General features: G+C 40.4%; 2 protein-coding genes across 4 annotated transcripts in view; both read left to right on the top strand.

Annotated features, from left to right (window-relative positions):
• The window catches only part of rab11fip3 (RAB11 family interacting protein 3 (class II)), a 34,032-nt gene extending 18,260 nt beyond the window's left edge, over positions 1-15,772 (top strand). The window contains exons 4-15 of one of the 2 annotated variants that reach the window (XM_067577287.1): positions 900-1,072; positions 5,010-5,210; positions 7,732-7,869; positions 8,886-8,921; positions 9,072-9,165; positions 9,362-9,606; positions 9,922-10,003; positions 10,130-10,267; positions 10,472-10,627; positions 10,787-10,927; positions 11,724-11,828; positions 13,721-15,772. In XM_067577287.1, coding sequence (XP_067433388.1) covers positions 900-1,072; positions 5,010-5,210; positions 7,732-7,869; positions 8,886-8,921; positions 9,072-9,165; positions 9,362-9,606; positions 9,922-10,003; positions 10,130-10,267; positions 10,472-10,627; positions 10,787-10,927; positions 11,724-11,828; positions 13,721-13,756 — 1,545 coding nt within the window. In that variant the 3' untranslated portion in view covers positions 13,757-15,772. Of the gene's footprint in view, positions 1-899; positions 1,073-5,009; positions 5,211-7,731; positions 7,870-8,885; positions 8,922-9,071; positions 9,166-9,361; positions 9,607-9,921; positions 10,004-10,129; positions 10,268-10,471; positions 10,628-10,786; positions 10,928-11,723 lie in introns of both variants that reach the window. The other variant, XM_067577289.1, reaches the window with a different exon arrangement.
• Positions 15,773-17,740: 1,968 nt separating this feature from the next.
• telo2 (TEL2, telomere maintenance 2, homolog (S. cerevisiae)) lies at positions 17,741-25,195 on the top strand. Of its 2 annotated transcripts, none has more exons than XM_067576312.1 (21): positions 17,741-17,927; positions 18,290-18,664; positions 18,740-19,017; positions 19,148-19,216; positions 19,676-19,823; positions 19,929-20,031; positions 20,111-20,179; positions 20,261-20,402; positions 20,502-20,638; positions 20,774-20,859; positions 21,300-21,413; positions 21,542-21,630; positions 21,748-21,839; positions 22,219-22,335; positions 22,455-22,526; positions 22,623-22,793; positions 22,887-22,978; positions 23,081-23,180; positions 23,483-23,547; positions 23,835-23,950; positions 24,589-25,195. In XM_067576312.1, the coding sequence occupies exons 2-21, from the start codon at positions 18,324-18,326 to the stop codon at positions 24,708-24,710; spliced, it is 2,523 nt and encodes an 840-aa protein (XP_067432413.1). In that variant the 5' UTR covers positions 17,741-17,927; positions 18,290-18,323; the 3' UTR covers positions 24,711-25,195. The 2 variants fall into 2 exon arrangements, with proteins under 2 accessions (XP_067432413.1, XP_067432414.1); XM_067576313.1 differs by having other exon boundaries at positions 17,741-17,979.
• The last annotated feature ends 1,466 nt before the right edge of the window (positions 25,196-26,661 follow it).

The following is a 26,661-nucleotide window of genomic DNA, read 5'->3' as shown; positions in this document are numbered from 1 at the left end:
TCTTTGGACTTTGTCTCTGTCTCCACCCCTTTGACCACCCAGTGGAGCTGGATGAGGTGTTACTTTCTTTTCCGTTTCCCAAACACACTCTCTCTCTCTGAGAGTGAAGGTAAGGAAGCATTAGTAGGAGTTATTAGTAGGCTCTAATGGCAGGCCAGCTTTCCTGTCAGTGACAGCGGGCAGAGAGAATAGAGAGTTTTGGGCATGGTGGATAGCCCTCTGGGCCCGACTTCTCCTGGCGCTTCGTTTATACTGGTATGTTAAGCTATCCAGCATGACTCACCTGTCTTGACTTCATTGTTGTTACAGCCCTGACACCATTTAATTTGTACTTGCTGATAGCATCAGTTGTTGTTTTTTTTTTATATCTGTCCAAAGGTTTTGTGTTGAGCATTTGGTGTTTGTTGCTTAGAGAGCCTTAAGCTTGCTCATTTTGTTGCTTAGAAGTGTTGATGCAGCAGGTTTTGCTTGGAACAGCCTTCTGAAACGCAGCAGAATGCCTCTGAAGTCTGTTTATGCTGTATGATTTGTTTGGTTGTTGGCGTAATTGGCATCAGTAGCTACTGGCTAGACTTGAAGACTCAAAATAGACCATCTTTGAAAGGTTTATTGTCTGCCTTTTCCTTCACACACATGCTAAATAATCCTGATTTAAAATACACCTGATGGCATTTTTCATTGCTAGAAATGTTACAAGAAGGAATCACCATGGATCTTCTTGTTAATCTTTGTAATGATGGTAGCAGCTTGTTGAGCCACATTATTATTTTGATCATCATATATGACTATAGAAAGATATCAATATGTCCATATACGAGCCCTATTGTTATATTTGTAAATGATTTGTTATATTTTGATGGGCATATTGTGATGATGTTATTTTGTTTCTGTTACTGCAGCAAAATGAGGTGACCGACAGCGCGTACCTGGGCTCCGAGAGCACTTACAGTGAGTGCGAGACCTTCACCGATGAGGACACAGGAGCCCTCGTACCCCCCGAGATGCATGAGGATGTGGAGACGGACAGCGGAATCGAGGCAACGCTGCACGACCCTGAAGATGGTGGAAATAGGTCAGTATAAATCGGAACCTCGGCCATATGCACAATGTCAATTTTGGCTATTTTGCCTATATTTCCTGGACATCCTCAGCTGTAGGGAAATACTGGCATTGACCCTGAATGACTTCTGTGATACTCGTAATCCATTTGTCATGTGAACCAGATCAACGTAGTCGTCATAATGCTGTGCGTAATCGCAGCAGGCGAATGCAGAGCTTGCTGTAAATGTATGTCAAATCTCTCAGCTAAGAGTTAGCCCTGGAGAAGCACCGCACTGCCCCTTCACGCTGGTCACATGATTTGCGAGTCTTTGCATACCCAATGCTGGATCAGTGACTGCTCGGGTTCTATTTGGGTCACCAGACAGGCAGATTAAACAGAGGCAATAAATAGACAGCTACCACTTTATTGACCTAACACCTTAAATTCTCCTGTATACATCAGTGGGTAGAAAATCAGTCAAACATATCTTATTATTCTTCTGCGTTTGAGTTCCGCAACATTTTCCCGAATTGCAGCACCTGATGTACTCATGCACCATGTACTGTCACAGGCAGTTGGAAGTAGCATTCCACATATTTAGCCTGTTGATGTTTTGTCTGTGTGGCTAAACAGGAAAGCTCATTCACAGATAACTTGAAATGTGTACAGTATAAGCACCAGAGACCTTGAAAACAGAAAGCCCTTCCACCATTCTTTTCCCAAGCCGCTGTGTCTAAGCGAGTCATCATTTTTATTGGCTGGAAAGAGACTGAGATCTGCTCATCTTTTCTAAATTATCTGATTATGGCATAAGATAGTAATGACGACAGTAAATGAAATATTTTTAATTTAACCCCTTTGAGAACCCCCAAGAATTTGACAGCTGTTGTTCAGGAACCACTTTTGACTCTATTCATTTTTCAGTGTCAGTGTCACAGTTCCTTGGGATTAGAGTTGGATTATTTTGTTTTGCTTACTATAATGTTCATTGGAGGTTAATATGATCAGCTGGAAAGTGCCCAGATATCCCAGTATCTGTCAACAGCAGCACTGCCTGCTCAAAGTAGTCAAAAAAAAGGTCATCCTCTTTACTGACTACTGGGTTAATAAACTGCATTCCAAATCTCTTGCAAATGCGCTGATGTTTCAAACTGACACACAGCTGTCTGTCAGTGTGACAATGTTTGAGTTAGTTTTTGTCAATGACTTACTGATTTCATGTTAAAATTTTAATTCTTAGTGAATCAGATAAAAATGGTATTGACCAGATTGAATTACCGTCAGTAGATGTGATAATGGATTGGTTTTATGTATGATCAGGGTGTAAAGGAGGGGCACTATTCTATTACGGCTTTAATAATGAGAAAAAGTCACTTTAATGTTGTCTCTTTGGGGAAAGTTATTTCCATCTTAGAAGACAAAGTAGCACCACAGTAAACTGAGGAGGAGGAGAGTAGTGAGTCGTGTTGAACCAGGAAGAGAGTAACTGTCTCTGATTGTAACTCTGTCATAAATAATGAGCAAGTAGGATGAGTAGGACGTGTTAAATGTTTTAAGGTGTCACTGTTTTAGAGATAAGGTCAAAGCTTGAACATGTAACCCAGTTTCTTTCATTTTGATTGGTTGAATGAGTTTGCTACTTTAGCACTACTACTACTACTTAACTTTTATCCTGATTTGATACATTTTTTTGTATTGTTAAGAGAAGCTGCAGGTTAGCTGCTGCAGGTTAGGTCTATATGTCTGTACATGAGTTCTTGTTGATATAGTATTAAGGGCAAAGACAGAGGAGGAAGTGCAGAGCACTGAGGCCTTAACTGCTGACTGTGTGACCTGTCTGTCCGGCTTGATGACGGATTGGAGTGGTCTGCCTGACAGGGATATGTTTGGACTTCCCATTCCATGATTGACCCTGAATTCCAGGAAGTGTTGAGTTAGCTCTTTTATTGTTGTTTTCCAGTTTTTTTCTTTCTTTGGCATGGAATAATCTGACTCTCACCCTCTCACTTATGCCGTCACTCCTTTAAGTATTTTGCTGACTGGAACACTATAACAATAATACTCTACGACCTTTATATTCTCTCTTTACCAAAAATTGGGAAACTCATTGCTCACTAGCTTGCTAGAATGAAAAAGCGCTCCCTGTTGATTCATCAGCGACGTCATCATCATTGAGTCTAGTTCCTATTAAATGTGGGCAGGTTTCTCATATCCAACTCATGTGTGTTCAGAACAAGGCCTTTCTAAACCCTTTTAAGGGTGTTTCCAAGTCAAAAACAATTTTCTACTTGCAGTGATTCAACATTGACTGATGTTGGGGGGCAAAGGTCAGTAACTAAACTGAGTTTGTGCTATGCAACGTGGTTAGTCTAGCTAGCTCTAGAGTCTGCAGCCAAAGACATATTCAGTGTAGGAGTACTGGATTGGGGATTAGGAATCTAACAGGATTAGCCTCCCCCACCCTCCTCTGTCCTACCCCTGTGTCCCCACACACATTTGGCCCTTAGACAGTCAGCAGGACTGTCGGCCGTTGCTTAGCCTCAAATCTGATTAACCCACTCGCAGTCAACCCTTTCTGGTACAGCCTCAAGTGTACGGGGTAGTACAGACGATGCACAATCAGTCACCGGGCACTGTAGATTTGAAGCGCATTAGGACCACAGACTCGGCTGTTTCCAAAGGCCCGACCCTTTGTTTTGTCCAGGTGGAGAGTCGTGGTTTTGTTTTGAATCGGTGTAACCCGTGAAACTTCAGGATTCCACTCTGGTTGTCTGGAGTTTTAACTCCAGTTGCTCCTAGGCTTTCACGCCAGGGCAGCGGAGGGCGTTCAAAGATGCGTTCTCTTTCCTCACCATCCCTCAATGTGAGGGACCTCAGTGTGGGGCCAAGTAGTAAGAGCCTGAGTAAAGGGTAAGTGGCTTCAAAATTGGTCGTGTTACTATTTAACCAGTTGAGCCAAATGTTTGTTTAGGGCATTACTGCAGCTAAAACTGCATTTTTGTCCGGTTAACAGAGACAGAGTGTCCAAAATGTAATTTGCAGTGTCTGAATGCTCTTTTATGTAACAGTAGATGATTTTGGGGACTATTACAGTGTGAAAATTCAGCTTTGAATTGGAGAGCTGAAAGGCAAACAAGCAAAATGGGCTGTGTCATCGTATGCTGAGAAACCAAGCTTTACTGCTGATTTGGACATCCTCATCCGGTGTGTGCTTAAGACATCTAACATCTCCTGTTGGACAAGATGAAAGGCCAGCTGTCCAGTTTTCCTGTTAAGTGAAGATCAAAGAGTTTATATACTAAAACTAATTTTGTCAAATTCACTGCAAAAACCTTCAGATCCAACCAACAGAGTTGGTAACTCTGTTGAGTTATGTAAGACAGCCAGCAACTGTGAAAACCAAAGCCATAGCTCTTTCTCTCAGTGTTGTTAAGGACATCTCTTAAGCTTGACCCACACGATGGCTCCTCTCACCTGTCTCGAGTGTTGCCATCATGGTTTTGCATTACCAGCGAGGCACAAGACATTGTGTCTCAGCCAAAGCAGCCTTTGGGATTAATGTGAATTAACAGATTACCTTTGAAGACAAGTGATTGTCGAACTTGTCCAGATTGCCGCTCTTTCTAGGGGAAGATTAATTGTACTTGTTTGGGATTTAGAGTAGCTGCTAGTCATTTCTAGGCTTCTGGGTCCAACACATGAACCCAGTGTACTATAGCGTGTCTGTTTTCTTTGAATCAAAGAGGCAGAAGATGGGCCTTTTTCGGATGGAGTCTGCGGTTTCTTAAATGGACGGTTCTGTAGCTGTTTTTGTATCCAGCGGAGATAAACGGATGTCCATTTTTATCCTGTCTGAACATATTCTCCTCTATTTTTTCCTAGGAGCTAAAGTTAACCGAGCTGTTGTTTGTATACACAAGTGAACACACACAGTAACAGAGTTGACCATTCTTATGTGCCCCCTCAGGTTTTCCCTGAACTCGGAACACCATAACCACTCCCTGGTGACGGTCATCGGTGGGGAGGAGGAGCACTTTGAAGATTTCGGGGAGAGTAATACGTCAGAGCTGCTACTGGAGAGCAGCGTGGAGGGAACCGGGGAGGAGGGTGACTCCCCTCTTAACAAGACTCCTGAGCAGGTCAATGGCTCCTCACTGCTCTCTCCCAGGTAAGAGCCTGTCTTCCCTACACAACTAAATGTGCCAGAATCTCAGGGTCCACTCTCTAACAAGAAGCCATTAAAACCTTTTACATGCTTTTAATTCCATTTAACCTAATCTTGTATAAGGACAAAGCCATTTTGAAATGTACACAGGTTATTTAACTGATGTGAAAATGAATGTAATTTGCACCAGGCTGGCAAATCACAACTTTCTTTTTTTTATCAAGTCTTGTGTTATATTCTCAGCTGTATTGTTCTGGCTGAAATGCCCCTATTTACATTCTTCAGAGGGACTGTTTTTCTTCAGTAAAGACACTGAGGTCAAACAGTGATAAGAGCTTTCTGGAGATGTCCTTCACAGCTCTATCTGCCTCCTTTTGCTGGCGAAGGGCAAGATAAATGGAGAGAATACAAAGTCCATTTCATCAGTCTTACTCTCACTGTTGCAAAGTTATTGAAAATGCGGATACTAGGCTACATTCTTTTTCAAAACTGTCATTGGCTGCTGTTTGATGACCTAGAGTCGTCTGAGTGAATGTTTCACACTTAGACTTTTAATCAGAAGGGCGGCCTCTGTTGCCGAGTCTTCTGGGGCAGACAGAAGGCGGATGTTTTGTTGGATTGAGTTCATACATCTTAAAGAGTATCTTAACAAGCTTTACTGCTGGGCTGCCAGACACAGATACAGATCGACTCTAGCACTGTGAGACATCTGTCAAACAACAAAATACCGCCAAACACATATGGACGCTCCTCTCTATGGCACCATTTATTTGTGTTGAAACCCATACTGTAGTTTTTCCTCAGTAAGCTTTCTCCTTCCCCCTACTCTGTTTTCATCAGAGACTCAAAGCCGGATAATGTGTAGTTCCCACTTGGGTGACTTGGATGATTTGCCTTACCAGGAAGCTCTTAACAGCCTATATTTTGTAACTAGTTGACAGCACGGAAATAAGCTGGTCTAGCTAATAGTAAGGTTACAATTATCACTATTTAGAGCTTCAGTGAAGCACAACCTTACTGTTTATGAATTATAGGAGTAATTTTTATCAAAAATATGGCTGCAACTAATTATGATGTGTTCATTGATTAATCTGCCAATTATTTCCTTGATTAATCGATTGATCCTTTTGTCTATAAAATGTCAAAAAATGGTGAAAAGAATTTCTTAGAGCTCATGGTGATCCTCAAATACAAGAAGCTGCAATCAGCAGTTTTTCAGCGTTTTTGCTTAAAAAATGACTAAAGCGATTATTTGGTTATCAGACTAGTTGCAGATTAATTTTCTGTTGATCGACTAACTGATGAATCGTTGCAGCTATAAGTGAAAGGAAGGCTAGGTAGCTAAAGCTACTTTAGTATAATATGAAGTTTTGATATAAAATGTATGATCTTTTTGTATATTTTGGTATTGTAAGAGAAAGTAGGAAAAGAAAGTAGTAAAAAGTAAACAATTTGTTATGTCCTCTCAAAGGACATAACAAATTGTTATGTCCTCTCAAAGGACATAACAATTTGTGGTTAAAATACTTTCTCAAATGACAGTTGAGAATCATAACATCACTATTATTTCTGAATATAATATTTTCAAATTGAGATATATGGTATGTAAAAGATTACTTCACATACAAGTGCAGAAATCTGCTCAGTGCTTAGGCTGGAAAACTACACAGAAACACACACTCACACACACACAACTGCATCCCACAAACTTCACCCACTCAGTGTGAATGCGTCACTGTGTTTTGAGCCAATCGTGCTCACTGTTGGCGCATGTAACAACCTACACACACCCCCACAGTTATATATTTACATATTACAGCACTCTGACTGCATGTACACACTGTTTGGTTGCCACTGTTCTACATAAACACACATTATTTAACAAAGTCATCAGTGTCAGAAGAAAATGGCTCCGTACAGCAGCGCATATGACCATAAAGTGACAGTCTCGTCATGTCACACAGCATTTCTGCCTACGTAAACAGGAACCTCTGCCAGTTTATTGCATAACTCAGACCTGACTCTATCTCCCTGAATGAACAATCAGCTGATGGAGGTGATATGAGGAAGAGGGTACAGGCTTCCACAATTATTTTTCTTTGCTTCAGAGCTTATGTTATTTTGATGTAGTTAACTTAATAGTAGTAACTATTCTGTAAGTTGTCTGAGCTCGCTACAAAGATGCCAAGGTTGAAAAGACAAGAATGTTTGGCCGCAGGGGAAAAAAAAAAAAAAAAAGAAAATCTCATCAGCTCTGAAGAGAGATCAACACATTCTTTCTCCTAGAATGTTTTGTTTCCTGACACTTTCCCGAAGATCAAATCACAGCGACACCGCACAGTCTGCTTCCCACTGTAACTCCTCACACTTTACTCTTTCAAAACTGTCCTGTGAAATTCACTAATTACCCCTGAACCCTCCCTCCCACCACCCCCCTCCAGAGGTGTCCTGTCCCACCTCAGTGCACCCCTTCTTGTCCGTCACTCACCACTTCCTACTCTTCCTCCCTGTTTCCTCTTTCCAGTGCACCTGCTCCTCTCCCTGACTGCTTTCAGAGCTTCCTCAGGGAGGAGGCGCTGGACTTTTTCTGTAGCCAGTGTCACAAACAAATAAGTCGTCTCGAGGACCTCTCCACTCGCCTCAATTTCCTAGAGATGACTAGGTAACACATCATTCACAACTCACTCCGATCATACGCTGTGTGAATGTGTTTGCAGTGCTGATTAGATACAGTTATCACGTTATGTTCTCATAAAGTGTGCATGCTGTGTTGGACTTGCAGCAACATGGTGTGCGCTATGTTACGGATTTTACATGCATTCATACATTATGGTATATTTGCGGGTCTATTTTACCTCAAATTGTTCCCAATCATTTTTCATCTGCACCCTCTTTTTGTGTGTGAATTAGCATTTTAGCTTATTAACGGAAAACCTCACTTATGGCATTTTGTGGCTACATTCCACTGTATAGTTGTTGTTTTATCACTATGTTAATTTGAAAGAGGCTGTAGGAATATAAAACAATAACCCCAGGTATCACAGGTAAGTGGTGTCTATTTTTTGTGTTTTTATTATTATTTTTCATGTCATTGCATTCATGCTTGATTTGAGTTGTTGCAGAATGACTGCTGGTAGTGCAATAAAGCTTTTCAAAGGACCTGCTTTTATCGGAACAGACTTGCTGATCCAGGATTACTGGCCAGTAGCTGTATTACAGAAACTTAGTAAACCTGAAATCCTATTTGATCTGTTTACCAACCTTGTAAATTTCAGATAGAACAAGGTCCTGAGCTTCATAATTTAAGAAGAATTTGGAAATCTATAACTCCTAGTTTACACCTCGGTTTATAAGCTTCTGTTGTGCAGTTACAGGCTACTGATCCTCTGTAAGGAAAACAGATCCTGGATCAGCACTTGATAGTCGCTCTATAAAAGTACGCTGCTGTGTTTGTGTTAGTTTGCTGTGAATATTTTGCAGATATGCTTTTGACAAAAATGTAGTGATTTGTTTTTAAAGAACTGTCTCATCATGCCCCCATTTTTTCAGTGGGGGTCCTCTACTAGCAGATAGAGGACTGGGGGGGGTGGATAAGAGGAATACCAGGAGATGGTGTCTCTTTCCTCTATCCTTTTTCTCTTCCTGACCATTTTCCTGTTGTTCTATCTCCCTATCCAGCGCAGGCAAGAGGCTGTCCAGCAAGAAAGTGGCAAGGTAAGCAAAATAGTTCTCTCTTATTTCACTAGGTAATGGGTCAGTTTTTTTGTCATAGATAGTTTATGTCTTGCATAAGGAAACGACTGTTTATAAAATATGAACTGGCTCCAGGAGCTATTGAGTTAAGTGTTCCCTCTCCACATGTAGACACCTCCTCCAGAACAGCTCGATGACTCTGGACACAATGAGTGACTTGACGCGGGACATCCTGGAGCTCGCCGACAATGACATCACAGACAAGGTGAGTGTTCAGCTGTCAAGGGAGTTAACTGATATATTGATATATATATATTTATATATATATATATATTTTTTTTTTTTTTTCCAGTCACCTGCTCAGTTATACACTTTCACACCTGTTAGCTGACAGTTATCGTCCTTCATTGAAATTCTTGAAATTCTTGTTCTGTTAACCGTAACACTTGAATCCTCTGCAGGTGCTCCTCCTGGAGCGTCGAGTGGCGGAGCTAGAGAAGGAGTCCGAGGCATCGGGGGAGCAGCATACGCGGCTGCGCCAGGAGAACCTTCAGCTGGTGCACAGGGCCAACGCCTTGGAGGAGCAACTGAAGGAGCAGGAGCTCCATGCGGACGAGCAACTACAGCAAGAGACCCGTCGTCACAAGGAGGCCCTGAGCAAGCTGGAGAGAGAAAGAGGGCTAGAGCTGGAAAACCTACAGGCCAGGTATATTTTATACCCAGGTTTTTTTGTTGTAGTATCAGATTTTCATGATACATTAAACATAAGGCGAACCAGAAAAGGAGATAGATTTGTTGATTCTGATGCCAGTGACTGACACAGGCTTTGTTGGAGGAATAGTGGCTCAATACTGCCGCCATCTGGCACTCATCTGCCACTGAGTAGAAGTTGTTTCACTCTCTTTCTCTCTCTGGTATATTATTGTCAACCATCAAAAAATAGGGCTCATGTACAGTTGTGGTTTTCCTATGGGTGTTTGCTTTGTGTGTGTGTCTGAAAAGATTTGTGTTTGTCTCACAGACTGCAGCAGCTGGATGAGGAGAACAGTGAGCTGAGATCCTGTGTTCCTTGTCTACGAGCAAACATTGAAAGATTAGAGGAGGTGAGAGCGAGATCAAAATCAATCACCTGTTTTTCTCCCTGTCATTTCTCTTCAATCCCACCCCTCACCAGTCTTGATTGTCTTCTTCATCTTTGCCTCCATTTGTTTGTTTTTTTTATCTTCCAGGAGAAGAGGAAACTGCAGGATGAGACAGAATCAATGACCGACAGGTTGACGGACGAGATGGAGACCCGCAGGAAGATGGCTGACAAGCTGAGCCATGAGCGCCACCAAGGCCAGAAAGAGAAGGAGTGCACGCAGGAGGTGGGGCTGGTTTCTCTATGTACAGCACAAGCAGTACTCTGTGTTCATAATATCACAACACAGTGTAGTACTACAGAACTCTTCTTTCATCGGAGAAATGAAATTATATGCTATTGCCTGAAAGAATCAAGTATTTTCCATAAATATTCTGTCTGACTTTATAATATTCCTACTAACTGATCCCTTTACCTGTTTGTACCACAGCTTATTGAAGACCTGCGTAAACAGCTTGAGCACCTACAGTTATACAAGTTGGAGGCTGAAGCAAAGAGGGGCCGTTCACCTGGTGCAGGGCTGCAGGAGTATCAGACACGCACCCGTGAAGCGGAGCTGGAGCAAGAGATCAAACGGCTCAAACAGGTAACACACATATTCCGAGTTTCCTCACCTGTTTTCTTCTTCACTGATTTTATTTGCAGTGTTTCCCCATTTTGTCGTTCCAACTATACTGCTTTGAAATGGAGGGATGGTTCAGGATCAGATATATCACCTGATGTGTTACATGTGACTTCTCTGTAGGACAACCGCAGCCTGAAGGAGCAGAATGATGAGTTGAACGGCCAGATCATCAACTTGAGCATCCAGGGAGCAAAGAACCTGATGTCGGCCTCTTTCTCCGACTCCCTGGCAGCTGAGATCAACTCTGTGTCTCGTGGTGAGGTAGGTTTCGAGAGCAGTAAGAACATGCTTAGTTTACATTATATGTGATTCTATTTTTAGGGCCTTTTCACACTTGAAAGTCTGAACCAAGGTTCATGTTTTTTTAACATTGTGTACACTTCATCCGGTTAGTTTTGCTTTCACATTGCAATTATGTGAGTGCACTAAAGAACTTTACATGACAAACCTCCGCTCTGTCACTGACATGGGTTGCGTCTCTCTATACTTGACATTGATTGGTTTGTAGATGGGTGTGCGTCTGATGTAGGCTATATATTATTATATTGTTATTTATGTCACAAAAAGGAAATTAGTCCTTTTCATTGGTTGATGCACTGCTTTTTCTAACGGCATCGCACTGCTCTCCTGTCCTCTAATATCTTTGCTCTCTCATTCTCTCTTAAAATACCTGGAAAGTGTCAGCATTTTTGTGAGTTCTTTCCAGTTGACTTTTCATTACGTCGTTGGACCACATTTTAATTAAAAACATGGTCTCCTCCTCTCTCCGTGTGCTACCGCATATAACCTGCCAGAACTTCCTGTAATTGGTCAGAATGTCTGAACCATCCAAAAAATGCTTCACACTAGGAATGAACAGAACCACGGTTCAGTTTGATCTGGACCGAGACTACCTCTTTTCGTTCAACCAAGGTTCGGCTATTTGGTCCGGGAGAGGTTTCACACCTGTCATTTTGGTTCGGATCAAACTGAAAAGTCCAAAAGTCCAGACCAAACGAGGTAGGTGTGAAAGTGCCCTTAGTGTTACTTGACTGACATCTGTTTGTTCTGCTTGCAGTTGATGGAGGCTATCCACAAACAGGAGGAGATCAACTACAGACTCCAGGACTACATTGACAAAATCATCGTGGCCATCATGGAGTCCAACCCCTCCATTCTGGAGGTAAAATAGAAACCACCTCGACTAAAGGGCCACTCACAGTGACTCCACATGCTGTTAAAATATCGGAGACTTGGCTAAAAGAAAACACAAACTACCAAGAAAGGATGTAAAAATATTCTGACATAATTTTGGTAGAAAAACAGCAACGCACTCAACTCATCCAACTCCCTTCCCAACCCACCCACCCCCTCTTCCCAAAAAAAGAGGAATTTAAGAAGTCCATGGCTTTCAGTGAAAAATAAGCTATTTTTAGTTCCCTTGACTCTGTGCTTATTTGTGAGTGTATGTGTCAGCCCTCCTGGATATACTTGGGTTCTGATGACTTCCATGTATTTGGCTAGAGGGACCTGAGTCTCCCCTGTTGAGTGAATGAATGTGTAAATGTGTGTAAGAACTCAGTAAGGATTAGAAATCTTCCCGTCCCTCTCCTAAAAAGTGTCAATATATGATTGAGGTTAAAAAAAAAAAAAAAACACAAAACAAAAAAAAAAAGATCAGACAATTATACCTAAAGGCCTTAAATCAAAGGTGATCAAAGTATTCATGCCTCAGTTTAGTCAGTAAAGTGTTACTGGGATAGTGGTATGTGGGCTGTCATCTCCTGAACCAGGCTGAATTGTGTTTTAAATCACAAGCAACATGAAGCACTGGTCAGGAGACTAGGAGCAGCAGTTTCTCTTTTGAGTTTGTCTTTAATATGTTTTAAAGCTTGCCGTGCTGCCTACCAGTCCCTAAAACAGCGTGTTCTGTCCTTTAACCAAGTTCCACTGTCTTTCCAGTGAACCCAAGTGAGGGACATTTCCAGGTCATCACGGAGGATGAGAAATGCCCGGAGGGGTTTTTTTTGTGTGTGTGTGTGGTGTTCTTTTTTTGATCTGTGTTACATAATACTTGGTGACACTAGAATGAGTAACAAGAATGACACTGTCGTTCTCGCAGTGTCCCAAACGAAGGAACTGGTTTGTAATTTGCTTCATCTCATTTATTTTTACAATGAAACAGGGTCTCAGAGCTCAGGTGGGCTGGAAACCTCAAGTGGGAAAGCACTACATTTCCCATCACTCCCTTAACACCTCCGGCACAATAGAATAACTCACACTTATCTCTTAAATGTAGACTTGGTACTGTAACTGACAACCTGCTCATACTGACACGTTCACTTTGTAAGCTCTCCAAACGCTAAGCATGAAGGGGAAACTGTTGAGTGATCCTGGGAATTGTAGTGTAGATGTGTTTTTTTTTTTTTTTAAAGTACAGCCCACCTGATCCCAGTGTTCTCTTGCTGAGTGAAAGTGACAGGGAGCAAGCTGATCCAGGTTACTTTTTATTTTTCTTTGCCGCACAAGTGAAATATCGTCAGTAAAAAAATGTTAAGACTGAAAAATGCTGACGTTTGACAGGTTATATGTGAAGAATCAAACGGTTGTACTTTGCACTAAGTTTTGTTTTGATATTGTTTTGTTGAAAGGAGAAAAAAAAGGTTCATTGTGAAGGGATCAAATCATAAACGAAGGTGGTTTCGAAACCCGTACGGAGATGAATATAAGAAGTGTGCGGGATTTGTTTCTGCAGGCTCACAGTACCAGTTAAGTTGGGAGCTGATGTGGGCTCAAGCTGCAGACAACATGCTCGCATTTAAAAAAAAAAAAAAAAAGCAAAAAAAAAAAGCATCACACTAACTGTAATGCCATATTTAATTGGAAATATACTACAAACAGTTCTGCAGCCATGTCTCAAGATTACACGATCTGCAGGAATAATATAGAGGAGACATGGCAGACTTTTGGTAGCAATAATGCTTGGCAAGAAAGTGGACATTGGTGGAGGGCAGATGAAACAAAGCTGCTCTTTTATTTTCCTCTGCTGAAGCAACATGTGCTTTTTCACTTTAGTATCGCGAATCGATGCACGGACCGACGGTGGACTGATGCTGTGCTCATGGGTACTGTGCAGCCATCTGTCAACACATTGAGGACATATCTTTCTGACTCTCAAACTGGACTTTTGCGTCGGATTTACCTACTGCACCGGACGTCTTGACGGATTAATAGTTGAAAGGTCCTGTTTTTTTTTGTCCAAACAGCTTGGCGTTCTGCACCAACACAACAACAACAAAAAAAAAACCCAGTATGCTCAAGAGAATTCCTATTTTTCACCCTGCTCACCTCTTAAGTCTATCTCACTGCTCTTCTTCACCTGCCACTCCATGGAAAATGGCCTTGGATGTAAATGACTTGTACATGTAAAGTTTTTTCTACACTCATTCTAGATTCTAGGTATTTTTATAGTCCGAGAGGGAAGAAAAAAAAAAAAAAGAGAGAACATTTCTTTTTCTCGTCTTATGCTGAGAAACAGCTGCCTGTATTCTTCTCTAGCATGTAGCGTGTACAGTATTTGTTGGATTTATTTTTTTTTCTTCTTGTTTTAAAAATCACAAGCAGATATATTTATTCATCATTTGAACACGACGACTCACACGCTCAGCGATCTGTTCAGCTGAGAACATGTTGGTTTTTTTTTTTTTTTTTTGAATTCACAAGTGGAGATGAATTCACAGTGAAGTGACAGTCTGTGGAGGGAGAATTTACTGAAGTAAGAGAAATGTTTTAAAGCAAGGTTGCGTCGTCTGCGGATGAGTCGCCATCGGGTGCAGAAGCTTGAATGTCACCTGGTCGGAGCGGTGGCTTGTCGAGGTCATCGCACTCTTCCGTAACGTCGATGTTGCTGTGACTTCTTCAGGGTTGTAATTTTAGATATACTGTACGGCAGAGTCTGCAGTTTCTACTGTTGTCTTCCCAGATGAGATGGAGTCAGGTACTGCATGGAAACACTGATTTTTTTAAAATTTTTATTGTATATCTCTAACTCAAACTATGTTTTTGACTGACAAATCATACGCTAGAACATCATCAGTGAGGTTGTAGGTTGTGTGAGACCTCATAATGTCAACACATGCCACCTTAGAGCTCATTTTCAGGCTTTCTGAGTTCAGCTTCCTGCATTTTAGTGTGACTGAAAGGTTTTCCCCTAACAGATTGAATTCTTTATAGTAATGAATCCTTTATGCATCACAATGAGGAAACCGTATGACACCTGAACACAGCAGGCTCTACTACACTTAATTCTCTCCTTGCTTCATATTTTCTGGTTCTGACAGACGGTTAGAGGACTTAACATGACAGGCAACAGAAACTAAACCACAGGCGAGACCACAGAGCTGATAAAACATTCCCTTTTAGCAGAGCTGAAGGCGATTGCACTTTAACCAGATCCAGTTTCTCCATTTTTAACTTTTAAAATGACCAAAGACAGATGTTTGAACTTAAACCGATCATTAATCAGGGTCCACGCTTTTTTTTGTTTTTGTTTTTTTTCCTGAGCTAATACATCCCAAATCAATAAACTCTCAGTTTATCCTGAAAGAAAAAGAAAAAAAACTGGCCTGCTAGTCTAAACACTGTGCCTCTGTGTCTCAAACTTTGCCTCTAAACTAACCTGATGATGAGCCCTGGGAAAAGCACTGACCACATGACTGTCAGTTTGTTAAATTATAACGATGAAACCTGAAACTGTAAATATGAATTGTCATTTTTTGTGATTTTCTTTTTCTCTCTCACGCTCACTTCCAGTGTCCAAAGAAAGTTTTGCTCAAGGCATGAACATCACTACCGGTGTAGTGCATGGCTTGCCGTTATGTGACATGGGAAGATAAAAAGAGAATATTGTAGAAAACAGAAATTGTAAAACTTAAATTTATGCCTATTTTCAAAGATAAATGTATAAATTATAACAGTATTGGTTACAGCTGTATATTATTTTTGAAGATCCCCACATGATCTAATCCTAATTGTTACTGGGGAAATATAATTTCAGTCATTGTAAAAAGAGAAAATATAAAGGTAAGCAGTGAAAGTAAGATTAGGAAAATAAATGGAATAAAATGACCCTGTGTGTGGTTGCCTCTTTTATTGCAGTGTTTTACATTGTTACATATGTTTGCATGTATTCCACATGTATTTAGAAAACAGGTTTCTCCAAGCTTTCTCTTTTGCAATGCTTAGAAAACTGGTGTTAATACAGTACAAGTCCCTCACTGTGACAGACAGGTAAGTCACTACTAATCAGGGTCAAAGAGGATCAAGTTACGTCAAGTCAAGTGAAAGATTTTCAAGCAGGTACAGATCCTGGAGGTGTTCCTCTATAGTTGCTTCTGTTGGATGGTCAACACAAACTGGATGCTAGTTCCTTTGCCTCCAACCTACCAGCCCCTCCTGCAGTTTGTGTCCATGTATTTCACAGGCCCTCAAGCACACCTGGCACCTGATGTCCACTAATGTTACAGTCCTGTCAGTAACTTCACTGGTTATAATTATCAGCACTGTATTGAGTCCCACAACTGCCAGGATAGGTTCACATTTTTCAACTCTGTCTTAAAACAGAGTTTAATAGTGTCAGTAGTGTAGTAGACAAAGATTTCCATGTAGTTTAAAGACAATGGAAGCAAATCACTGCCATAATATAATATAATATGAATACTTGATGTTGAAGTTAATTTAATTATATAAATATTTGGCTTTGAAAACCATCTATCTGACTTTCTATAATTGTTTTTCCTTAGTGTCCCTTATGTTCAGATTACTGAATTTTATATTTTGAATTTTAGCGTCTCAATTTGACCAAGCATATTTGAGAAACCAGACGTTGTTTTGTTTTTTTGTTGTTGTTTAGATCTGAATTGAGCTTATTGAAATAGGGCAACTTGAATATAGCTTTTGAATATTAGGCATGTGAATTTTCTAACTAGATTTGAGAACCCTAAAATAAAAATATACCGGGACTGAGTTTTTGAAATTGCACAACTTGAAAGTGACTATTGAGAATTTTATATATTGAGATTCAGACTATATAAATTCAGAAAGATTATTTTCAAAGTCAAATATTTCAGTGCAATAAATTCTGCGGTATTTAAATTTCAACAATAAGTATTCAGTTGCTGATATAATTCAAATCATTGGCAATGATTTGCTTCCATAGAAGAAAGACATGGAAAAATTGTGAACCTGTCCTTTAAAGGAAGGGCTGAAGCCCATCTGTCCTCTGATCGTAACCATACCAGCTGCTGGTGTGCTAGTGTTACAGGTTTGCAATAATAAAGATTTTTTTTCCCCCAGCTTTAATTTATTTCATAAAATGTATGGGGTCCTTCATGGGTCCTTCATGGCTTAATGAATATTCAAATCAGTAATCAAGAAATGTGTAAATAAATGGAAAAGCAACAGGAAAATAATTGATTAATTCAATAAAAACACTAGATAGACAGATAATAACGCTAGATAATTGGTGGTAAAGAAATAATGATTTTCTACAATTTTCCAAGAGGTGGCATATTAAAATGTATTGTTTTTTATTTCATTATTTCATAATGCTTTTTAAAATTTATGCTTAGATACCAGCATTTCTTTTATTTTTAGGTAATTGATATATCTCAGACTTGATCTTTTTAAATCCATGGTTTCTCTATTTAAGTTTCCAATAAGCACTGAGTTTAGATAGATAGAATTAATATTGGACCCAACAAAATATAAACATATGCATACAAAGAAGGAAGGAAATAAAAAATAACATGAAGATAATGAAAAAAAAAAATATAAAAAGGAAGAGTAATAAGATATAATTTGTATCTACAGCAGGTAAACCTGTTGCCTCTGAGACTTCAAAGACCTGATTGCACATTTCCGTAACTGATTAATCCATCTATTAGGGTAAGTTAGGTGATTGGTTAATGGATTTATAAACTGATTATTGATTGATATAACGACCGTTCAACTGTTACTGAAAAAACGTTGGTGTCTTGAATGCTACACCGGACGAACTGTCTGTCCACCGGAACCTTTCTCGTACCCCTTGCCTTCCCACGGATGTGTTTTGATGGAGCACAGAAAGCACCAAGCGACACCATGGCGACACGGCGGGACGTTTCCTTCTGTCAAAACGTGAAGTGACAGTGGAAACAGTAGATTTCACCTTTAAAAGAAGGCTTTGAAGATTTCACAGCCGCCTCGAACATTTCTATTAATTTCTTTCCCAAAAAATGCGGAGGTGCGTATGAAGTTAACAGGCTAACTGTTAGCATCACAGCTAATTCACAGAGGTGTGTGTTTACTTGTTATTAGAAAAGAATATATATATATTGTAATCGATAGTTTGATATAAAAAATAGCTAACGTTAACGCTACTTTGCTTAATGACTGTTAGCTTCAGGAGAGTTTATCTATCACTTTACCTCCTACCATGAATGCATTAGATAGCTTTGTTGTGATATCAGTTGCAGCTAAATCCAATACAATAAAGCTCAACACTTGAAATTGTGCTCACTGTTTGTTGTGAACAGGTGGTTTGTTCTGTATAGATAGATGGTAGACTCTTTTTGAGTGAAATGTACCTTTAATGTTTTTGTGCAGGATATATGACTAGCTTTTAGTCACCATTTCAAAGATGAAGTCCCTTGCCCCAAATACTGAGGTTCGTCTAGCAGTGGCTCAGTGTTTCCGGACCCTATCTACATCTACGGATAACAAAGATGTTATCGCTGCTCTTCAAACTCTCAGCTCTCACTTGGATGAAGGACCAGAGAGTAAAACCACTTCAGTTCAGCGGGCAGAATTCAGGAGAGCTCACTTCACTCATACCCTCCAGTTTCTTGTAAGCAACATTCAGGCTGACTGGCTGCACAGCCTCACCGCAGCACAGCGCACAGAATTATGGGATGGACTGTTCCTCCGAGGCCCTCCGGAGCAGGCTCTGCTGGTGCTGATGGAGGGAATAGGAGAGCTGAGGTGGGTGATGCCAGAAGAAGGATGTGAAGCATGTTCATCATTTTGTCTGTTCGCTAATTGCTCTGTCCTCTGCAGACCTGGCACAAATCTGAACCACTTGGTCAGCATCACTGAGAGGTTCCTTCAGAGTGGTCGACTCGCTGACCTGCTGTGGTCCTACTGTCTGGAGGCAGGTGCCTCTGACTCCCCCCAGCTCCGAGAGACTCTGCTAGGACGGATAGTGGCGCTGCCGGACCTCACTGCCAACAGGTTACATCCCAACAACAGGCCTCTCTTTCTTCCTCAGCAGTACTATCCTCTGCTGGCCACAGAGATGCTCGCTGCCCTAGAGAGGACCTGCCAGGCACTTAAAGGTGAGAGATCATCAACAAAACTTTTAGCAATAATGTCAGTCTTTAACACAGCATGTTGCTCATTTCATAGATTCTTTTTTGTGCTCAATTCCTCATGACGTCTCTTACTCTGTATTCTATTTTTTAACAGATGGCACAGACTGCTCCTTAACTTTTGTGGCTCAGACACTTGGAAAACTGTGTATCCAAGGGCATAGTGGTGAGTTTATTTACATTTTATGAAGCTGTGCAAAAAAAGTGGTCTTTTCTAAATTGTTTCTCCTCCCATAGGAGAGACAGGGAGATAGTCACACAGTTTGGATGCTTGTGTGCTCGTGGATGAACAAACAGAGGATTTAAAGGGTTTTCAGAAACTTTGCAGTATTCCTGTTGCCAGGACAGACATGGACTTTAACATTAAAACTGAGATAAATCCACCAGGAGGATATTGGTAACAGGCTCGAGGGCCAGAAGTAATCAAAGAATAGGCAACTAAGTGAAAGTTAATGCAAAAAGAAATTATTCCAGAGAAAGGGGACATGATAGGAGAAGACCCTGCAGCCTGCTGACTTTCTTTTAACTCTGGGACGTTTTTTTTCTGTTTACCAAACTTCATAGGAAATGACCGGACTGTTTACTTATTGAGTCCCTTATACCCTCCTTTTTCTCCTCTCTTCAGGTTTGGTGCTGGCAGTGATGGCTCCTCGGCTGTCTGTCTGCACGCGCTCAGACATGGTGTGGCAGAGGGTTTGTAGGAAGCTGCTGGAGAACGTTCCACAGCGATGGATGGAGAGTGTGCTCACTGGGCTGGTGCAGGCTGTCAGCGGGTAAGGATAGTTACAGCTCCAGTCACATGCGTTTAAACAGCTCGCAGTTTATCTGGCATCCAGCTGTCTGTCTATAATGACACCAGTCTATTTACTCTTTTTCAGGCCTGATGCTTTGGGCAGGATCATAGGGAATCTAGTGTTAACGAATAAAAAGGCCCAGTTTGTCATCACTCATAAACTGCTTTTACTACAGTACAAGTATGAGGTAAGATGGTAGCTTTCAGCCTGACTAAATCAAATATCTTATAAATACCACATGAATCATATGTTTTTTTTCCCCCTAGACTCAGGTATTGAGAATCGTCCTTGGTTACCTCGCATCAGACAGGGATCGAAGGCCACTGCTCCTCCAGGTGAGTGCATGAGATGTTTCGCAGTCTAATGATATCATGTTATGTGATTTTGACATGTGCTGTATTTGTTTGTGTTCTCAGGTGTTACGGTCTGTGTCCCAGGCCTGGGCTAATCCCAGTGCAGTGAAACACACACCTCTAGAGCAGCAACTATATGTCAGCAAGGCTTTATTGCTGTGTGTGAGCCTGCTGAACGACTCTGAGCTGCAGGAGCTACGTTCAGGTACAATTCTGATACCCCCCCCCCAAAACACGACTTAACAGGTTTTCACTCAGTATCAGCAACAGCAGCAGTAGACATGTTTGGTGCCTCTTTCCTCAGAGCTGCTTCAGTGTATGCTGGGCGGCATGCAGAGCCACCTGGACAGCAGTGTGGTGCGTATCAGGCATATGGGGATGGTGGTAGGAGAGTGCCTTAGCTCCCGCATGGATATCAATGGAACCAAGCTCAAGTTTGAGGTAAAGTCAGTGTGTAATTTGAAAGATACACTGACAAGTTTTTTCCCATGACAGCATAATTGGCTTCATAATATTTGAAAATGCCATTTTGGTACTTGTGTCTGAGTTTGTATCGTTCTGTTTTGTGTGTTGTAGTATGAGCAAGATGAGGAAACTCAAGAGCTGCTTTCTCTGATGACTCCTATCACTGGTGATGAGTCAGAGCCTGAGTCTGTAAATGGGTAAGTGTTAAATATCTCTGTAACTAAAGGTTCACCTATTGGTCAATTTATTTGTAAAATGTTGAAGTATTGTCTTTAAATTTGGAAAATGTGTAATTATAGCATCTCTAAATTCTCAGGGATCTTAAATGATATGCAACAAAGTATGACTTTGTGCAGGATTTACACAAAATAACAATGTAATGCAATGCTAGTCTGTAAAGGTGGTGGGAGATGAGAACAGCTAAAAATAACTGTGTTGCAACTGTTTAGTTATTTAAAATTGTCCCAAAAAGAAATTTTGTCCCATCTGCTACATTTTTTAAAAATTCTATAGCAACTATTAACTATTTCTTTTATGACTATGTTGAACAATGGGTCAAAATTCCCATAAAACTTGGTCAATATACAGAATATCTGTGGGCATCAATTTTATTTAATACAAAATCTATCATCTGCAGAGTCAGCTCTCCTCAAGAGATCAATAAAGTGACTCCATCTACTCAGAATCCATCATCCCAAAATAAGTCAGAAACCCCACCATCAAAAACTGAGCCAGACTCTGACCTGGACAGGTAAGTATTCACTCTGTCATGTATGTAATGTAACAATGCTAATATCTTTTAAATGTATTTTAGGGGGTTTTGTATGTATTAAAAGAGATTATAGAGGTGTTTTGCTAACTAAAAATCTTTTGATGCAGCGATGATGAGCTCACTCCGTACGATATGTCTGGAGATCAGAAAATAAACGAAGCGTCTCCTCCTCGCTACCTACGAGACTGTCTGGAAAGTATGTCTCCACAGATCTAATCTCTTTGACTTCATTGATCACCTGATGCATTTCTATGTTGATGTTTGTTCCTGCTCTGATGTTTTCTGTTTTATGTTTATCTGTCAAACCATCCAGCTTTAATTTCCTCTGAAGATGCAGTGCGTGTGGAGCTCAGTTTGAGAGTCACTGCTGGTTTGGTGAGAAAGAACATCTTTGCAACCAGAGAGGTACGACGGCGACACACAGCAGAACTATACAGTGTAATTTAATAAGTATTACACGGAAGGGGGTTGCTCCACAAGTATTCTTCCTATGCTTCAGATTCACTTCTTTTCAAACAAGTAAAATAAGATAAGATACCTGTAGCATTTATTCTTATGCTTTTTTTAAAAACACAATCAGACAATACTGGTTTGGTTTCCTGCATAGAAACAGCCAATATCACAGCAACAAAACTGATATAGGGCCAGAAGATATTGCCTCTTATAACTGATTCTAGTGCTATTAAGTGGTATTGCACATCACTGCCAGTACATGATTGTTTTTTCAAATGAATACTTACAGACTACTGTTGACACTCCGCTTGTTTGAAATGCCCTTTTACAGATCAGTGTCCAGCTAACCAAAGTGCTTCTTCACATGGAGGATAAATACAGCATAAATGGCTTCGTGACTCTGAGACAGGCGACCATGGTGGCGCTCACTGTCACCGACTGTATCCCTGTATGATTTTACACCTCACTTTCAGTTTTCAACTTAGTTTGAGTTAATTACCACCTAGCTTTATCACACACTGCCTGTCTTTTTACAATCAAACTGTCTCTTAATTTGTTTTTTATTAGGTGACTCAGTATTTGACCACAGAGTTTTACTCCCTGAACTACAGTCTTCGCCAGCGGCTAGATATCTTGGAGGTGAAAACAACAGCTTTTCTAATAACAACAGTTTACTGATTTGATGATTGCCACAGGTGGTGAAGTTATGAGGATGTGCTTGTTTTGATGTATTAGGTCCTTGCTCTGGCGGCTCAGGAACTCTCTAAGCCAATCACTGACAATAGAGATTCATCTCTGAGTATGGCTGCCACCTCTGATGTGTCTCCATACCCCGGTGACAACCCTGTCCACTGGCGACAAGTCGTTGAGAAGCGGATTCAAAGCAAGACCAAGCGCCTCAGTAAGGTACTCAAAGTCAACATACATGTCTGTAAATAAACACGTCTGTAAATGAAGGATTACCTCTAAGATCTAAGGAGATTTCTCTTGTTGCTACAGGGAGCCATGCAACCTCCAGCTAAGGCCACTCCTAACCGTTACGCACCTGTTGCGGGACACTTCTTTTTTCCTCTGCTCAGGAATTATGACAAGTTAGTATGTCTCTGTTATGCAAAATTATAGGCGCAACACTTTTCTATGCTCCAGTTTACAACAACATGTTTCCAAAATTAAATGCAACACTTGTCTGCCAGGCCTCAGGTGACCTTTGACCTTCTGGGCAGCGACCACCTGGTACTTGGCAGGTTGATCCATACCCTTGGACTCTTCATGCATCTGGCAGTCAATGCACCGGTAGTTTCATCCATCTGTTCGTGCCAGTGCAACCTAATAAAATGATCTCCATGCAGTCATACAAGATATACAGTATAATTAATTCCAAGAATTTAGAGGCATCTACTGTTCATTTTACTCAGCTAGAACAGATCTAGCTCTGAAAATGTTGCCTTTAAGGCCAGGAAAAGATAACAGTGACATTACAGTATATCACAATATTACAATAAGATAAACCCTTATATCACAATAACAATATTATAGCAATATTTTCCAACTCTACCCCTATGGGGCGCTCATGATGTTTTTTTTTCTTCATGCAGATAGCAGCACAGATGGGTCGTGCTCTGCTGGACTTTGTGTGGGCAGTGCGCTACCACGTTGACCAGTAAGCATGATGTACTGTATAATTAGTGTGTTAGGCTGTAAATAAATGAAATGTCTGTGGAAATATTTGTGATTGTTAACAATGTTGTAGTGTAATATTCTCTCTACTAACCAGCTGTTTTATAATCAACATGCAGCCTGTTCTCTGCAACATATTCTTTTTTTACTCGGCTACTCCAAAATTAACAGTCTAACAAAAATAACAGTGGACATGATCTAAGGTCTGGACAGGATGTTTTAATCATCTTGTCTTGGTCTGTGCTGTAACCTGAAATATGTTTGTTGAAGGATGGTGAGACGAGGCGTCCTCTTCGCTGTCTGCTCTGTGTTTCTGAGCATGCCCAGTCAAAACCTGCTGGTAGACCTCAGTGATCAGCTGTTTGAGACCAGAACTTGGCTGGCAGGTAAAAAAAATTGCTGGTGATAAAAGTGAAATGAGAAATCAGTCCTCCTCATCGTAGAAACCGGATAGAAATATTAAAATTTTAAGGGCCATACATACATTTTATTTAAGTCCTTTCTTATGTTATGAGTTTTTTTTTTTTTTATTACAGACCATCTTTATACATATTTAATTTAGAGCTAACACAAGAGTGAAGTGATATATATTGTAAACATTACTAATAAAAGATTTAGCAGAAAACACATGATTCATATAAGAGCACTTAAGTCTGAGGCTGCACCTGCATAATGTAATTCTGTCAGGGATGTCCCCTTAGTGCAACATATCCATGGACACACAAACGCGTTCAGTACACACATGCACAGCTGGACTGAACATTTCTGGGAAGGGGCTGAGGAACCAGGATGTCCTGTACAACACAGACTGTCTACGACGTGACTGGCTCATCAACAGTTGGAATTTTTTTATCCCTCAGAGGACAAAAGTAGTTTCAAATTGCAGAAACGTGACACTGAATGACTTTGAGAGTGCAAAGGACACATTTGTCCTCTAAGATGTGCAAAGTGTGCAAAGAAAATGTTTTGCTTTTATAATTATATTTAGACTAACTATCCTTTTTGTGTTGTTTACTGTCCACAGATGTGGCTGAAGGAGACCCTGATGCTGATTGCCGGAATCTGGCTGTGCAGAGTCTGGTGCTGCTGGATAAGAGCCTAAAGAAACAGCTACAAGATCCACAAGCACTGAGCCTGGAGTCTTGATCACAGCATCAACTATAAACACTGATATACTGTGTGTGTCTCTGATGCAGGGTGGACTTTACTGTACCACCGCCTGGTCCTCACAGAGTTTGGAGACTTGAGTATTGAGGCAGATGGAAATGATGCACCGTATATTTGCAGAGGGGCCGGCCAGGCGGAAACGGATGATCCCGGATACTGACGAATGTCCTTTTTAGCTGTTTGCCGCAGGTGCTGCAGATTTTTTTTTTCATATCCTGGAACACACGACCAATTTGAGGAAAAGGAGGGCACATGTGTTCTCACACGTGTCTGTGCTGTCTCTTTTCTGCATTCTAAAACGTGCACACACATATTTTAATACACCGTCTTGTTTAGATGAACATATTGTGTATGATTTACTAACCTGATAAAATATTGATAGAACGGTGAATCGGATGCCATTTTTATCTGCAAATAAAATGTTATGAGGATATCCTTTTCATCCTCCTTCCTGTATGAGCAGATCTCTCAGTGCTGTGGTCGTTTGTTTGTGGAGGACATCCTGTGAATATTCACATGCATACATGCACACAAAAATAACAAAGATACTACTACTACTTCCTCTGGTGACACAAATGGAACATGTGTTCATCTGTATGTTCCAAAACAATCAAACATTTTGGAATATGATTACTCATCAGTAGTGGCCTTGATTTGATGATGGCTGGTTTATTTAGTAAGATTTTCTCATATTTTCAGGCAGAGCTATTTTGAGTGAATAAGGCTCAGACTAGGTAAGGATGCAACTAGAACAGAGGATAATCTAACAGGTATACAAAAACACTGGAAACATAAAAACCAGGGTATTTAAAATGTATTAAATGAATCAAAGTCCTTTTATAGATGTTAAGATTAAAGTTAATTAAATGGATGTAAAAGACTGAATATCAAATGATGAAAGCAGGGTTTGGAACTTGTCTATTTATATTTGTGGATTTAAAATTCATAGAGAGATCAAAAACTGAATTGTATTAGAAATAGCCACCTCACAACATCAAATACACAATCAACACAGTGCCCAATTTTCTTTCATAAAACTGCACATGTACACTAAGAGAACAAATGTGAGCACAGTGAAAATTATATTTAAGCTAAATCTATCAAGCACTTCCTTTATAGGATTATTTAGATCCCCTCCACACATGTAGTAAGACACAAAACTACTCTGCTTGGAACAGTGATGTATGTCTGATGTTTTTTTTTTTTCCAGAAATTACAATTATCTTGTTAAAATCCTTAAAATGGCATCTACTCCCTCTCCCTCATTAAAAATTCCAAACTCTATAAATATGTAAATATATTTAATCTCAGAAGTTTAACTGTTGGACACAAGATGTCTCCTACTTCACTGTAAAGTCCATTCTCAGTGTTTGTGTGCCGAAGGCTACACATTTCCACATCACACTTGTGTAAGTTGAATAACTGGACTAAGATAGGCTCCAAACTATTTGTGATGTCACAAATCATGCTCATAGGCCCAACCCTTAAAATTGGATTTTCAATTAGCACAAAGAAACTTTCTATCCTCAGAAGATAAATGTGAAAACAGCCTGCCAGTGTCAAACTCTGCACATACATCATTCTGCACAGTGAAGCTCAAACATCAGACTGTAGGAACAAGAAAAACACATTTTTGAGTGGAGGGGGGCTTTAACTTTATTATTATTACTTTGAATTAGCGTTGAATACAGAGAGCCTTTTCCAACTGCATATCATCAAGTAGACTAAAAAGTATTTTGCTAGAGGCCATTTAACTTTCTGATGTTTCTGTGCCTGCATGGTTAAACTGCTTTGTTTTTTTGTTTTTTTTACAGTCGATGGGTTATACTGAATATCAATATCTCCACTAAATGTGCTTGCAGAACTAACACTGTCAATCTCAATTTAATTAAATTCCCCTAAAAACATCTGAAGAGAACCTGTGTGTTCT

This window comes from Thunnus thynnus, chromosome 20 (assembly GCF_963924715.1).
Source record: "Thunnus thynnus chromosome 20, fThuThy2.1, whole genome shotgun sequence".
Taxonomy (NCBI): Eukaryota; Metazoa; Chordata; class Actinopteri; order Scombriformes; family Scombridae; genus Thunnus; species Thunnus thynnus.
The sequence above is the reverse complement of the archived record's forward strand: the minus strand, read 5'-3'. Positions and strand labels throughout refer to the sequence as shown.

Excerpts from the sequence above, each read along its gene's own strand:
- telo2 (XM_067576312.1), top strand. The coding sequence starts at position 18,324 with ATGAAGTCCCTTGCCCCAAATACTGAGGTTCGTCTAGCAGTGGCTCAG. Across the intron at positions 19,217-19,675 it reads GTGTATCCAAGGGCATAGTG|GTTTGGTGCTGGCAGTGATG; the intron begins GTGAGTTTATTT and ends TCCTCTCTTCAG. Across the intron at positions 23,548-23,834 it reads GTGCGCTACCACGTTGACCA|GATGGTGAGACGAGGCGTCC; the intron begins GTAAGCATGATG and ends TGTTTGTTGAAG.